A 15,549-nucleotide genomic window follows, 5' to 3' on the forward strand; every position below is an offset into this window, starting at 1 on the left:
CTCAGCTACCTTATGATGTGTGTGCAGTACAACAGGATAGCCCATTACTACAGAAGATGCTTTCTCATATGCATAATATGCAGCTGCTAAACCTTGGTAACACAGTGGATATCCAGAGCCACTTCATCCAATCGAGTGCTATAGTAAGCAATAGGCTGTTTGGATTTCCCTACCCTTGCCTCCTGCATAAGCACTGCAGTGGCATACCCATCCTGTCTGTTTGACACGTAGAAGTGGAAAGGTCTATCATAATGAGGCAAGGCCACTGCTGGAACTGACTGCAGGGCTTGCTTAGCGGTGTTGAAGGCTGCTGCAGCCTCCTCATTCCATTGAAGGGCACTCTTCAAGCATGAGTGCCCAGCTTCCTTCATTATTTTCCTTAGGGGTGCCGTAATTTTGGCATACTCCTCAATCCAGTCTGAACTAAACCCTGTCATTCCCAAGAATGTCATCATTTGCCCTACTGTCCCGGGTCTAGGGGCTTTAGTAATTGCCTCAATCTGATTCGGTGCAATCATCTTAGTCCCTTTAGAGATCAGCCTGCCCAAGTATTCAACACATTGTTCACAAAACTGTAATTTCTTCCTGGATACCTTATGTCCCCCCTTTGCTAATTTTTCCAGGAGGAGGGTATCTCGCTCACACTGTTCCTGACTGTCCGAACAGATTAGCAAATCATCAACATACTGAATCAGTGTGCTTTCTAACATCATACCTTCTAAATCTGCCTTCAAAACTTGATTAAATACATGTGGTGAATGCTTAAATCCCTGTGGCATTCTTGTATAAGTGTATTGTTTACCCTTATAGGTGAACGCAAACAAATACTGATAATGCTGTGCAAGTGGAATGCTGAAGAAAGCAGAACAACTGAAAACCAGCCTGCCTGTGGGGGTACTTTGGTCAACAGTATGTGTGGATTTGGAACCACGGCTGGCCAATTGTCCACCACTTCATTTACTCCGCGCCAATCATGCACAAGTCTCCATTTAGATCCGTCTGCTTTTAAAACTGGCAGAAATGGAGTGTTACAGGGACTGCTTGTTTTTCTGAGGACTCCAGCCTCCAGCAACCCCTCTATTGTTGTTGCTATTCCCTCCACTGCCTCTCATCTCAAGAGTGACTCCTGGTTTCAATTTTATTTCCACTGGGTTTGCTGACTTCACTATCCCCACATCTGTGTCCTGTCTGTTGTGACCACAGACTAGATGGCAGTGTGTTTAACTGCTCACCCTGCTGTTGATTTTTCTCACTCACTGTTACAGGCATATTCCATTGAGGAGTTATTTCTACCTCTTTTGGGTTCCCTACCAAATCAATATGTACTATAATTTTAACATAACCATCATCCTCAGATTTCCTAACTCCTGGTGCTATTATTTGCCAATCCCGAACTGTTTCTGCTTGTCTAGCCATGGGCCTGAGGTCTTTAGATTGGTACCCCTCATTCACTAGTATTCACATGGGGTGCAGCTCCTGGCACATTATACCATTTTTCCAGAAATTCATTCCTCCTAACTTGTATCGCTGCTCCCTGTTACCCTATTAATATAGCTTCACCCACTAAATGCTGTGGAGTGTCAACCCTACACCACCTCCAATATCTCATCCTGAATCTCATCAAATACTACTGTGCAGTGTAACTTAGACTTGGGTGGTTTTGCCCTCGGTAACATTGTTCACACTTCTGTTCCCATTGATCCCAAACACGCTGAATGTAACAGGCTATATCACCTATCCAATACACGTTGACATCTCTAGTTTTCTGCATCACTAATGGCGTGTTTGCTTTTTCTACACTGTAGCCTTGCTGTGTGCACTCTAATCTCAATTCTAATTTCAGTAAAGCATCCCTACCTAACAAATTAATCGGTGTCCCTTTGGACACTAGTATCGGCAAGACTATCTTTTTGCCTTCCGTTTCTAAATTTACTGGAGCCGTGAATCGAGTTAACTGTGCTTTCCCTGAGAACCCTACAGTCTTAACAAATTTGCTTGATATGTGAAGATGGGAGGCATACTGCGGCTGCACGCACGTATATGTGGCTCCAGTATCCATCATCACCAGCATCAGCTGTCCCTCTATACTAACGTGTACAATTGGTTCTTGATCAGCCTCCCTTGTAATTGCAGGATACAGTCCCTTCCCACCCAGGCTCTCAGGGCACCCCTAGCACATTTCATAAGGATTAACGGGTCCCGTTGAACTCAAAGGCATCTGGGGTGGGGCTGTCCGGTATTCCTGATACCTAGGTCCGTTATGTGTCGGGGCGGCCCAATTCCAATGGGGGCAATTCCTTCTGAAATGGCCCGGTTGGTAACACCCCCAGCACGCTATTTCTGGCCCCCCTTGCATTTGGTCTCTTGCTATGTTTTTTCAATACCCCACCCCTGCGCCCCTGTCCTTGGGGACCCCAGTTCTGTCTGGGTTGCTGTTTAATTTTCCCCTGCCCTGGGTACCGTGACTGCGGGAAACCTTCCCTAGGGACTTCCATTGTTGTCATGGCATTCTCCAGTCCTTGCCCCGCAATACGTGAGAACCCCCCCTTGTGCTAGTGTCCGGTTAATGTTTGCATCGACCATTGAGTCGGTTCTCACAGATAGAACCTTTTTGCCGTTTTCTGTTTCTTTCTTTTTGAACTCTTCGAGTTGCATTTGTGTCAGTTTTCTCTGCACCTCTTCCTCCTGCTCAGACTCTCTTTTTCCCTCCAAGGCATTCTGCTCTTTTTCACTTCTTTCCCATTCTAACTCTCCCTCTATTTCCACCATTCCCCTTATTATGGGACATAGCTTCTGATTTGCATTGTCTGCATAGGGAGGGGTTTTATCCAGTCCCCCTAAACGTGGGTATAGGGAGGATTTCTCTTCTGGTTTTTCACCTCCTGTAGTCTGATTAACCTGTTCTCTGGCACCCTTCCTGGTCACAGCTGGTGCTTCATAAGCTTGTCTCAACTCATCTCCCTGTCTCCTAAAATGTTTTAATATTTCCATCTCCTTTCCCCTTTTTTTACTCCTTTTCTCAGATTTATCTGTTGGTCTGTAGTTCTTAATTAACCCCTCCATTTCTTCGCATATGCTAATGTCGAAGGTACCCTCTTTTGGCCATTTAGTCAGTAACTTCTCAGTTCTTTTGCCCATTTCTCAGAAATTTCTACAAAGTTGCCTTTTGCCACTGGGAACTTTTTACTCAGTATTTCAATTGCAGTCTCTTTATCATGGTTAAAGTCACGTCAATCCAACTGTCAAAAAGTCCTTGTCTTTACAGAGCTCTGTAATCCGATACTACTTCTAAGGCTGTGACTGTTCCCTGTTACTTTATTCAAGCCAATTAATAACAATCTGCTCTCTTTTAATTTTAAAATAGACTCAATAATACTTCCAGTACAGCATTCTTTTACTTGTTCTGCCCGTACAGACCCCTGCTTTCTTCAGGCCGGTGTCGACAGAACTCTCTGCCCTGCCCGTTCAGACCCTTGCTACCCGCGATGCGGCATCGACAGGGACTTACTGACGCCACGTGGCCGGCCTTTTTCGTTTCACACTTATTTAACCCTTACCCCACTGCGCAGTTTTCTTGAACAGTCCTCCACGTCTCCTTCAACTTTAAGTTACCACCCGGTGTTTGGATCTTTGGGTCGGAGAGACCCTTCGGCAGCTTCCCCGCACTTCCGAGCCCCTGAGGAACCCCCAAGCAAACAGAATATAGTCCGAATTAGAAGCAAACATGCTTACCCTTTTTGTTTTGGGTGGACCCTTACTCGGTCAGTTTCAGGAGTGTCCCCAGCGGACCGGGAAGCATCCTGTTGCTGCCGCCCTTCTTCAGGTAGGTCTCTTCACGACCCCTTTCGTGGAGAAATGACCAGGAGACGTAGAGAATTCTTCAAGAAAGTAAACCTTTATTTGCAAACGAAGGTTGTGACAATCAGAAAGTGGTTTTCCGATCGACCCCGATCCTCGGGGCTTGTTATCCTTTATACATTTCCAGTTATCATGCTCTTTCTCAGGTTGCCAGCATGCCCAATGATGTCAGTACAAATTATCTTTCTACACTTAGGCAGTAAGTCAATGCTGCTAGTTTGTGTTATCTTTCTGTTCCTGCCGCTATGACTGCTTCTTCTTCAAACTAAGATAGTGATTATTTATTACTACATCTACCACAATAGTCCTTCGCCTCGGGTTGACCCCATTACATCATGCTAGCCCTTGCTTCTATGTTACATGCTTTAATCAACCTGATTAAGCTGCCGTTAATAGCTAGCTTAGTTATACTACCATTGTTCTACATTCCCTTGACCTATGCTCAAGCATCTCACTCTATTAAGGTACAGCATTTCATTGATTATTGTAACATTCTGTAATTCAGTACATCATCCTACTGATCACTGTAAGATTCAATCCTTCATCTGCCCCTATATTTTTATTTTCCATCAGTTGAAAATTGCAACTCATGAGTCTTGGTATTGAGAAAGACCTCACTCAACATTTCACACTATTCTCCCAAATTTCTCATTGTCACCACAACATTCAGAGCCTGGCTAGTTTCTGCCCTGGATCTAGAAAATGGCAAACATCAGAATCAATTTGTCTGAGGTCTATAAAAGAATCAGATGGCTGGATTGTGTACTTTGTTTACTTCGTTCAGGCTAATAATTTTGACCATTCTAGTATCCCAGAAGGTTTGGAGTCACATGTAGATCAGATCGAGTAAGGTTGGCAGATTTCCATCCCTGAAGGACATTAGTGAACTAGCCCTTGATAGCAAATTATATCAATCAGATAAGTTGTAGAGCATTCAGTGACATGGCTATAAATTGTGTGAAGAAGAAATATCTTAGATACAAGGTGTTTTATGCTTTATGGAAGCTTGTCTATTTTATGGCTCAGATAGAGGTAACACCGTACAAGAAATAGGAAGAAACTATTCAAAGTCATTGTCAGTGTGGTGACCTGGATTGTTTCAATCAATCAGCAGGATTAATGAGGAATTTTCCAGATTTTCTTGCCAATTTGGCCATGGTAGATCAAAAGGTCCCTTGCAGCATAATGCATGAGGTAACACAACTGTTTGAGGCCTACCAGACCTTTGTTAACAGATATTTCATAGCATTAATTGAATAATGGGCCTCTCATCATCTTGTACACCTCTATTAAGTCACCTCTCATCCTGCTTTTCTCCAATGAAAAAGCCCTAACCCCCTCAACATTTCCTCATAAGACCTTCCCTCCAGTTCAGGCAGTCCTGGTAAATCTCCTCCTCACCCTCTCTAAAGCTTCCACATCTTTTCTATAATGTCACCAGAACTGAACACAATATTCCAAGTGGTCTAACCAGAATTTTATAGAGCTGCAGCATAACCTCATGGCTCTTAAATTCAATTCTTGTGGCAATGAAAGCCAACACACCATATGCCTTCTTTACAACCTATCAACTTTGAGGGATCTATGAATGTGGACCCCAAGATGCCTTGGTTCCTCCACACTGCCGAGAATCCTGCCATTAACCCTGTATTCTGCATTCAAATTTGACCTTCCAAAATGAATCATATCACTCTTTTCTGGGTTGAATTCCATCTGCCACTTCTTTGCCCAGCTCTGCATCCTGTTAATGTCCCATTGGAACCTACAACAGCCCTCCACACTATCCACAACTCCACCAACTTTCATGTCATCGGCAAACTTACTAACCCACCCTTCCACTTCCTCATCCAAGCCATTGATAAAGATCCCAAAGAGCAGAGGTCCCAGAACTGATCCCTGTGGAACACCACTGGCCACCGAGCTCCAGGCTGAATACTTTCCACCTACTACCACATTCCGTCTTCTGTTGGACAGCAATTTTTGTATCCAGACAGCCAAATGTCCCTGAATCCCATACCTACTTACTTTCTGTATGAGCCTACCATGTGGAACCTAATGAAATGCCTTGCTAAAATCAATATACACCACATCCACTGCTCTACCTTCATCAATGTGTGTTGTCACATCCTCAAAGAAGTCAATAAGGCTTGTGAGGGATGAGCTGCCCCCCACAAAGCCATGCTGACTATTTCTAATCAAACTGTGCTTTTCCAAATAATCTAATAATGTTGTCATGTGTCTTTTTGTGAAACACTTTCAATCCGTACCCCCAGGTTTTTGATCCTTCCACCGATAGGAACATTTTCTCACCCCCTCAGTATCTTGAACAGCTTGATTGAATCTCCTCTCGACCTTTCTCTTATCCAATAAGACACAACTCTCCAATCTTTCTACCTAATTAATTTCATCAACCTTTGAACAATTGCCTTGAATCTTTTCTGTAATGTCTTCAATGCTTTCACATGTATGGAGTATGGAGTCCAGGATTAGATGCAACACTCCAGTTAAGGTGGAATCCCCAATGTTTACACAGCTTTAAGATATATTCTCTCGCTCTTATACTCTGTGTCCCTGCTTATAAAGCTCATGATGCCTTATCTTTTCTTAAGGGCTCTTTCATTGCCACATTCAGTGACTTCTACACTTAAGAATTCAGGTGGCACTGCCCATGCACTCCTTTTAATATTGTAACCTTAGTTTTATTTTGTCTTAGATTTAGATTTTATAGTCCCGTGTACTTGAGTACAGGAATATAGGAGTACAGTGAAAAATATACCAAGTCACCATTCTCTGTTGCCACCTTAGAATACAAAAGACAGGGTTAAAATCAGAAGCATAAATACGAGAAACAGTGAGCAGAAAGTGAAACGTCTAGAGCACACCCCTGCCTTTGCTGCCAGAAAAAAAGTCATAAAGTCCATCCCTCATTCTGAATATTCAGGTGCTTGAAGCCCTCACATGGCACTGCAGCTGGAATACCACTGTTGTCCTGCACCCAGGCCCAGCCATAGCCTGGAGCTGTGCCATCACTGCTGGAACAGTGTCACTATTCTTCAGTGCTATCCTGCCTCCACTGATATCATTGCTGCCATGAGTCTGTGCTGAGCCGGTCTCAGTAAAACAGCTGCTGGAGCAGTGGATTTCTTGGCTGAAATGGCAGTCTGACTACAATCTTCCAACCAAAATGACACACTTCACATACGTCAACCTTAAATGTCTGCTTCCATTTGCCCATTCCATTCATCTGTTTAGGCTCTTTACAATTTTTCAAAGTGTTGTCCAATGATTTTTTTTAATGGAGGTCACAGGTGCTTTGCCCAACTGCGTGCAAGGTTTCCCAGTTTTTTTTTAAAATTCCAGATGGGATACCACAATTGTTAAGCTGTCATGAGAAGAAGGATGAGTTGGCTCACTTTGTTTATTGACCCACTCCCTCAGTCGACCACAACAAGGTTAATTTACAAAGGATCCTGTCCTTTGCTGGTACCTTCCTCTCAGACCCAAATAAACTTTCAATTCTAAAGGAGCCAATTTATCCAGGCCTTCTCGAGTGAATGAAAATGGAGGTCACTCTGATTGTGGTGCCTTATTGAACTGGACTACAGCTTATTCAATGCCTCTTCCTTATCAATTGTTAGCTTTTCAAGGGTCTGAACTACCTCCTCTTTTACCATAACCTTGGTTTCCAGGGAGACACTGGGCACCTGTGTGGAATCTTTCAACCTTACACCAACAAATGTATCAATGCTATTGCTCATGGAATTGTTTACAGATCACGCTCTTCATCTCATTCCCTCCTCTAACATCAATGTGCCAGGGAGCAGGTTTTTCTAACATAGCTGGCTTTTTCTAGGACACGCCAAACTGTGCACACATTGCGTTGGGAGTGTCAGATCATAACGGTGTAAATGTCATCAACAGAAAAGAGCTGCATTCTGTCAGATCATCTGTGATCATCAGTACCATATCATAGAAATTAGTGCCAGGTACCCTGGAAGTGGCCATGATGCCTCTATCATTGAGAACTATAATGTTCCTGTTTTTTACAGGTCAGACACCCCTTCAAGGATGGTCACTGGGAAAGAAGGGCTATCCTTTGTGACCCTAGCTGATTTCTCAACTGACCAACTGATCCATTTTCTCAATAAACGTTTTGAAAAGCCAGTTTTAGCAATTTATCATACATTGCATCCAGCAAATTCAGAAATGATTCATTACATCTGTCAGAATGATTAATCATTTTCTCATTTTGTTTATGAAGTTTTATACACACATTAATAACTGAACCCAATTCCTCAACACAATCCCTGATTGAGCTGGAGTGTAGCTACAAAGCATCCCATTCTATTACTGAGGCCATAATGGAGGAGATGACAAGCCTGCCGAAGATGCGGTTCTGGCACTTGGGTCAGTCTGGGAGTAGTTGTATATTACACCCTGGACAGAGTGTGTTGTATAATGCTTGTGCACTGTGCCCTGCACTACTGAAACAGACAAAGACGGAATGTGATAGATACTGCCAAGCAGGCAGAGCAGCGGCAACAGAGAATGAGCAACACAGAGTTGTGTAGCCAGTATTTATGTGAATTTATTGTAAGTCCCATGCAATTGTGATCTCATGTTTCATATGCTTGAGCTTTAATTGAAATAAACATTTTAAAAAGACAGTTTTAGCAATTTGTCTTTCATTGCGTCCAGCAAATTCAGAAATGATTTATTACATGATTAGACATTTTGTCATTTAGTTTATTAAATTTTATACATGTATTAATAACAGAAGCCAATTAAGAACAAGTGATCATAGCAGAAGCATGCAAACTACCTTTACATGGACAAAATAGATCAATCATTGGGGTTAGAAAGATCATCATAGAAGAAATCAACATCAACATTCTGACAGTCAATAATTCTCACACTGTGCAGGGGAAGAACTGTCAGTGGGGAGTTAGTAAGTGAGGGGCAGGAGCTGCATTCAATGGTCTGGATTGTGAACTCATCATTAAGCTGATAAGGTACCTGTCAGATTGTAAATCTCACCTTAGTCCTTTCCAATAAATACCGTCTTTATACTGTTGGTGGGCATGAAGGAGAATTCTCATCGGTCAAGAGCTATCACAGGAGGTCAACCAACCAACTTCTGACAAGCAGAACCTTTTGTTTGTTTAATCAGACAACCTCTGAACTTTTATCTTCCCAATGTTATACAGTAGTTGCGTATAAAATCCACGAGATTCTGTTTTGCTCCCAATCAATGAAAGTGTCTCTGCCTCTGGGTCAGAAAGCCAGGATTCAATTCCTGTCTGCTCCAGGAGTGTGTCATCACATAACAGAAGAGGTTAATTAAAAAGTAACTATAACTTCAAGCTTTATTTGATACATAGTGGTGTGTCCAAATGATCTAAAATGGTGAAATTTGGTCCTAGCCTTTACTGTCATGGATAGGAATCTCAAATTATGAGATGGTTTGAGGCCTCTTGTGATGCAATGGTTTTGGATTACCACGTAGATGAGAAGGCTAGTCTCACCTGCTCTCAAGATGCATCATACCATGAATGTACAGATTGGTTAAAAATATCCACGATTAAAACTAGATGTGACAGTGAAAGATACCAACCATTGTGTCCTTAAATGAACATAGATGTTCAATCTCATGAAAAGTAAAGGCACCACAGTATTACCAGATCTGCAGAGCAAGACAACTAGGTGGTTTCATTCATGTTTCACCACAGGTCAGGTGGGAGAAAAGGCTGAAAAGGGGAGTCCTTCATACTAACCTCAGTCAGTATGGAAATTGAACCCACAGTGTTGCTGTCAGTTCTGCATCAGAGACTAGCCATCTAAGCTAACCAGACCAGCTCATGGAAGTCCATAATTAGATATTCCCACTGCCATGCAATGGTCTTCATTACCCACAACAGATTTTTGCTATATGGGTCACGTCTGAAATGTGCTACAGGTAGAAATGTCAATTGTGAAAATGTAACTCACAGATTTATAGGTAACATCTCAACTCTTTGGCTGAGTCATTCTGGGGGGCCCTGAAATAATATTGGGAATCTAAGACAAAGCCAGGTCCCAAGATCAGACCTGAGAATTGATTTGTTCTGCACATCAGGAGAATGGAAATCAGGTTATTTATTGTAAAGAGAAGTGGCTCCTGATTACCCAGCTCAGGTTACTAAGGAAACTCTGAGGCAGATCATGCTAACAATGTACTTGTAAAGATCATTATAAAAGTCTGGGAAGAAAACAATTAAACTGTAAAGTAAGAAGTCTAAAAAATATGTAATAGGTTAAGCAACCTCTCAAGTTCAAACTGAATTTAGCTGAAGGGTGATATTTTGCAAAAAAGTATTTCTCCCATATTTGGCACCCTGCCTCAAGACAGTCAATGTAACCCAATTTTATTTTATAGATACAAAATTATGCTTCTGCTCACTCCACAGTATTATGTAAGTTGATACACCCAGGTATTTGACAAGTAAGAATGACCTTTGTAACCTCTCTAGCCATCTTTCTTCTTTTCAGATAGAATTGCATTTCTTAGTTTCAGACTGTTTTCGCTGAGCTGAACCTTTTCCAAGTCATTTTCTGATGCAGATTGAATACATTTTCCCTTATGCCCTTCTGGTCCACATCCATTTTCACCTCCTTTTAATATTTTAGTTTGAACAGTTTGATGTCCAGATGACTGGAGATCTAGAAGAATGGCAAGACAAGATCATCATTTTTATTTGCGTGTCATAACATCAAAGATTTATTTAACAATGCTGTTTCCAACCGTTGGAATGTATGCGAAAATTCACAGGAAGAGAGAGGAAGCCTGAGATAATGGTGGGAATGCAGGTGTGGGGGATGGGTGGAGGATTTGAAAGGTGACCTCTTATTACAGATCAATGCTCAGATGATGGAGGTGGCAATTTCTGTTTCAATGTTTAGATTTAACCTTTTGCATCCGATGCCCACCACTGGCAGTCCTAGTGCGATCCACTGGAATTTGGCTCTTACCTGTACAGGCAGGTGGTTCTTGGTTCCATTGTCCATTACTCAGACAGGTTATTGTGTCATCTCCCACCAGCTTGAAGCCAGACTTACAGGTATACCTGATCGAAGACTGACAGATCGAGAAATGGGCCTGCTTAACAACAGGAACAAGGCCACAGGGGGTCACTGTGGAGGGAAAAAAACAGACACTAATTAGGAAAGAGAAAAAAAGGTAACCTGGGCCTGTTCTATTCAATTCTCCCTTTGTGAAGAAGGGTTATCTGATTTCTCTCCACAGGTGCTGCCAGATCTGTTGAGACTTTCCAGCCATTTTTGTTTGAGATGCAGCATCCACAGTTCTTTTATAGTTTTTTATTTCATTCTATAAGCTGTTTGGCTGTGAAAAGGTTAATAAGGAGTGCAGTAAGCTTCACTCAACATAATGATGCCAAAAGGACTTGGGTGAGGAAAACATCTCTTGATCTTGAAGGATGTAGATTCAGCATCTAGGTCTGTTCATGGTCCTAGGAATGATTTCTGTCATATTAATGTAAGGTGACCCTGGTTGTTATCATGAATCAACTAGGGGCGGCACGGTGGCTCAGTGGTTAGCACTACAGCCTCACAGTGCCAGGGACCCGGATTCAATTCCAGCCTCGGGTAACTGTCTGTGTGGAGTTCGCACATTCTCCACGAATCTGCGTGGTTTTCCTCCGGGTGCTCTGGTTTCCTCCCACAGTCCAAAGATGTGCAGGCTACGTGGATCAGCCATGCTAAATTGCCCGGTAGTGTTCAGGGGTGTGTGGGTTATAGGGGGATGGGTCTGGGTGGGATGATTCAAGGGGCGGTGTGGACTTGTTGGGCTGAAGGGCCTGTTTCCACTCTGTAGGGTTTCTAATCTTCTAATCTAACTATATGTTTCTAATCTTCTAAACTACATCTCATTGATACAGGAGCTTCCTCTCATTAGACAGCCACACCAAAGTAAGCCCTGTGGACCCCAACATAAAAGGGCGTGACAGCAAATTTAATTTACGGTAACTAAGAGTCAAATTAATTCATGCAACACGATGAGCAGAAATATGGAATTGAACTTGACATAGCTGAAACACAGATGGTATACAGCAATGCAAGTACTAGTGAACTCAGAAGAAATTTCGAAACAGATTTAAGACAGTGACTCATGACAGTCGTCAACTAAAAGCCGAAGAATACAGAAGCCTTCAGAAGAATATCCTTCAAAAAGATTCAATGATGAGTGCCAAAAGCATTTCAGACCTGGTAAGTGAAGGATGGAAACAATTGTGAGCTTAACAATACGTGGAGCTGGAATGCTAGCCACACTGTCCATTACAGATTGTATCAGGTAATGATGATATGTACAGTGACCTTGAGAGTGCAAAGAGACCTGGCAAGCTGCGAGAGTAAAGTCGAAAACCCCTTTAGGTACTCACAGGCTGAGAAAGCGAGCTGTAAGTAGAGCTGAGAGCCAGCATTGTTATCATAGCAAATGGGTAACAAAGGAAATCAAGGGACAAAGAAGTAATTTTAAAACATGTCAACACGCAGGGTACATCACAAACCAGAACCAAAACAATGAAGGAATAATTTAGAAGCCCATGTTGACTGGGTTTAATGGAAGAACAAAATAAGTAGACTATTGGGCTACATTAAGAGTGAGAGATCCATAACTCAAATCATATTAAAAGAAGAAAAAGAATGTTAAGGCTGCAAACAGGAGGATTCATTCAGGAAAGCCATTCAATAGGTTGGGAATCAATTAAAACTGTAAGGCAACTGATTAAAAATTCGTAAAAGTGCCACCGATAGCTGAATAATCTATGGAAACTATTAAGGTCTACGGGAACTGCAGGCAGTGGAATTCATTAAAGCCATTAGAGAGGATGCGAATGGTTTCTCAGGCCGTGTAAAGTAGGAGCTCTCTATTTTGTTCACAAAAAAGTGGGAATTCTTTATTCTAGCCACAAATACAAGGGCGCTATATTTTAAAAATTCATTCATTTGACACAGGTGTTTCTTGCTAAGCCAGCATTTATTGTCCATCCCTAATGGATCAGAGAGCTGTTTAAAGTTTTTTGGTTATTATTATACCATTAATCCCAGATTTTTTCCAAATTCCATCTACCATGGCAGGATTTTAACCAGCATACTCAGAACATTACTGAGATCATTTGGTGAATCATCTCGTGATAACACCACTAAACCATCACCTCACTGATCACAAAAGGTCCCTCCAGTATAGTAGTACTGAGAAGCTGGATTGCTATAGTACAGAATTCAAATGCTTTGAAGTCACATTGATATACTGAAGATGAAAAGTCTTTAGATTTAGAAGAAGAAATTGTAGAAATCATATTGCCAGAATTTAATTTCAGAAATTGGCCAAAAAGAACAAGAATTTGACATCTTGGAATAAGAAAAGAGTGCTTGAGACATAAAATTCCTTCCAAACTAGATACTACATCAGAAGTTGAGCAAATAAACACACTGTTGTACTCAAATAGGGCTTAAAATGACGACAATTACAACTCACAGAGGCATGCATAAAGACAAAGATATTCTTAAAGTTCTGCAAGCTTTTGACAGTTACTTTAATCTTAGAACAAGCAACATTCTGAAAAGAGGTGTTTACAGAAGAAGTGTTTGGCATCCAAGATGATCCATAGATTATTTCAAAAATCACCTCTACAGATTGATGGAGAAATGCGACTATGAGTTCAACTTTGAATTCTAAATTTATAACAAAGAATTGCTGTTGTAATTCCCGAAGAGTGTCTGTCAGATTTATTACAGTCCAAAGAAGATCTGATTTTGCAGAAAGCCTTTCAGATTACGCAAGAAGCGATCAGTGGAACGAATCAGAGAGAAATCCTGAGAGTGGAAGAACAGCCTTAGAACAGGACACTAACAAAATGTGTTTGGTTTGTAAGATACAAAAACCCGAAAGTTACAAATAAAAAAGTCAGTAAAGGGACAAACAGTCTGTGGTGGTGCTGTGGAAAAAGGAAACAATGATGATGTTATAAGATAATGACTGTTTGGACTAGGAGGTGGATAATGTATTCGGTAATGTCTCTGAAATTATTAATTTTGTAGACTGTACTAAGCTCCACTGAATGTGATGGGGTCATAAAGGGTTGGGTCAGAAAGGCAGAGCCAGTTTAGAATCTTGAAAAGGGCTGACATTTATCCTAAGTGTCCTCATAGACTTTGTAGCAATTTCTAACTTACTAGCCTGACTGTACCAGATTGATGTGTTGAAATAAACCACATCTGTGTTTTTTTTAAAAGAAGCCTCTTTTCATCATGACTCATCACCTTAAACCAAATCAGCCCTTAGATTCAATCAAGAAAAGAGGAAGATGGCAACAAACGATTCGAAGCTGATACTGGTCTGCAGCTCAACACATACAGCAGTTAGGTAAGGTGGTCTGTTTTAATCAGTCTAAAATTTCCTGCTGCTAAAGACTTTGACCTTAATTCCTTTGACCTTTCACCTTTGTTTTCTCCAAGTCACTACAGCAGAGAGAAAATGTTGCAGAAGAAATAAACACTTGAATAAAACATTGTATCAAGCATATAATCAATAAAAAAAGAGAGGATGTTTCATGGAATTCAGAATCCAAGTTCTAATATTCCTTTTGCCATTCAGCAAATTTTGATTTTTTCATCCTCAAACATAACTGAATGATACCGCCAGCTTTCTAAAGGCTGGGCCTAGTCCTGTTATCCTTTACCTTGGGCATCCTCCTTCCAGGCACTCAGGTTGACCTTTGGGATCTCGCTGCAGTGTACATATCCTTGTGGGTGTTGATGGAATTTAAAGACATTCCGAGGAAGAAACTGAATCCCTGTGTTATCACAGATTATCCTGGACATGGAGATTTTTTGAAGAGCCTGACGTTGGCTCCCGGAAAAGATTTCTCCATTTTCCCACCAGAATCTGAAGGACAAAGGGAAGTTTGATTGTTAAGCACCTCACTTTTTCAGATCAAGACGGAAAGTGTTGTCGGCAGATGGACAGGACTGCAGACGAACTATCGAAGCTAGACAACAGAGAAGGTGATAGGGGAAGATATTTACTGACTCCAATGATGTATGCTTGCAATTCTTGCACTTGAAGGAATAGATTCAATTTGAAGATTTAACCAGAATTCATTGCGTTCAGTGTAAGGATGGATGCCATTGTTGTCTCCTTTTCATTTGCATCATTTTTACTCCTCTCCTGTCCTTGACCTAGTCACAGGTCACCAGAGCTACACTCGGGCAATTTATGTATCATACAAAAGTGAAACAGCTGGTTATTTTATAAGTAACTTTTTTGTAGTCTCCACCCTATTTTTCTCTCTTTCTGACAGTCTTCTGTGAGATTTTCCTTTTCCGAACAAAGATAATCAATTTAAAATGATTTTCTAAAAAATTCTTTCCTGGGTTGTGGGCTTCACTGTCAACATTTGTTGCCCAGCACTAGTTGGGTTTGCACAGAATGACTTGCTAGGCCATAACAGAGAGCAGTTAGGACTCAAACAACATTCCCACAGGTCTTGTGTCACATGAGGGCCAATTCCACTTAAGGATGGCAGATTTGTTTCCTACAGGACAGTGATGAACTAGGTGAATTTAGTGATAGTTTCATAGTTGATTTGTTTTTGAATGACTGGCTTTTCAATTCTAGGTTTACTAATT

At 41.5% G+C, this 15,549-nt stretch overlaps 1 protein-coding gene across 1 annotated transcript in view; it reads right to left on the reverse strand.

Moving 5' to 3' along the window:
* Positions 1-8,474: 8,474 nt before the first annotated feature.
* LOC125464743 (eosinophil peroxidase-like) overlaps positions 8,475-15,549 on the reverse strand; it is a 35,198-nt gene continuing 28,123 nt past the window's right edge. The window contains exons 13-15 of the mRNA XM_048557508.2: positions 14,601-14,806; positions 10,867-11,028; positions 8,475-10,557 (exon numbers count right to left, since the gene is read on the reverse strand). Coding sequence (XP_048413465.2) covers positions 10,364-10,557; positions 10,867-11,028; positions 14,601-14,806 — 562 coding nt within the window. The 3' untranslated portion in view covers positions 8,475-10,363. The remainder of the gene's footprint in view (positions 10,558-10,866; positions 11,029-14,600; positions 14,807-15,549) is intronic.

This window comes from Stegostoma tigrinum, chromosome 27 (genome assembly GCF_030684315.1).
Source record: "Stegostoma tigrinum isolate sSteTig4 chromosome 27, sSteTig4.hap1, whole genome shotgun sequence".
Taxonomy (NCBI): domain Eukaryota; kingdom Metazoa; phylum Chordata; class Chondrichthyes; order Orectolobiformes; family Stegostomatidae; genus Stegostoma; species Stegostoma tigrinum.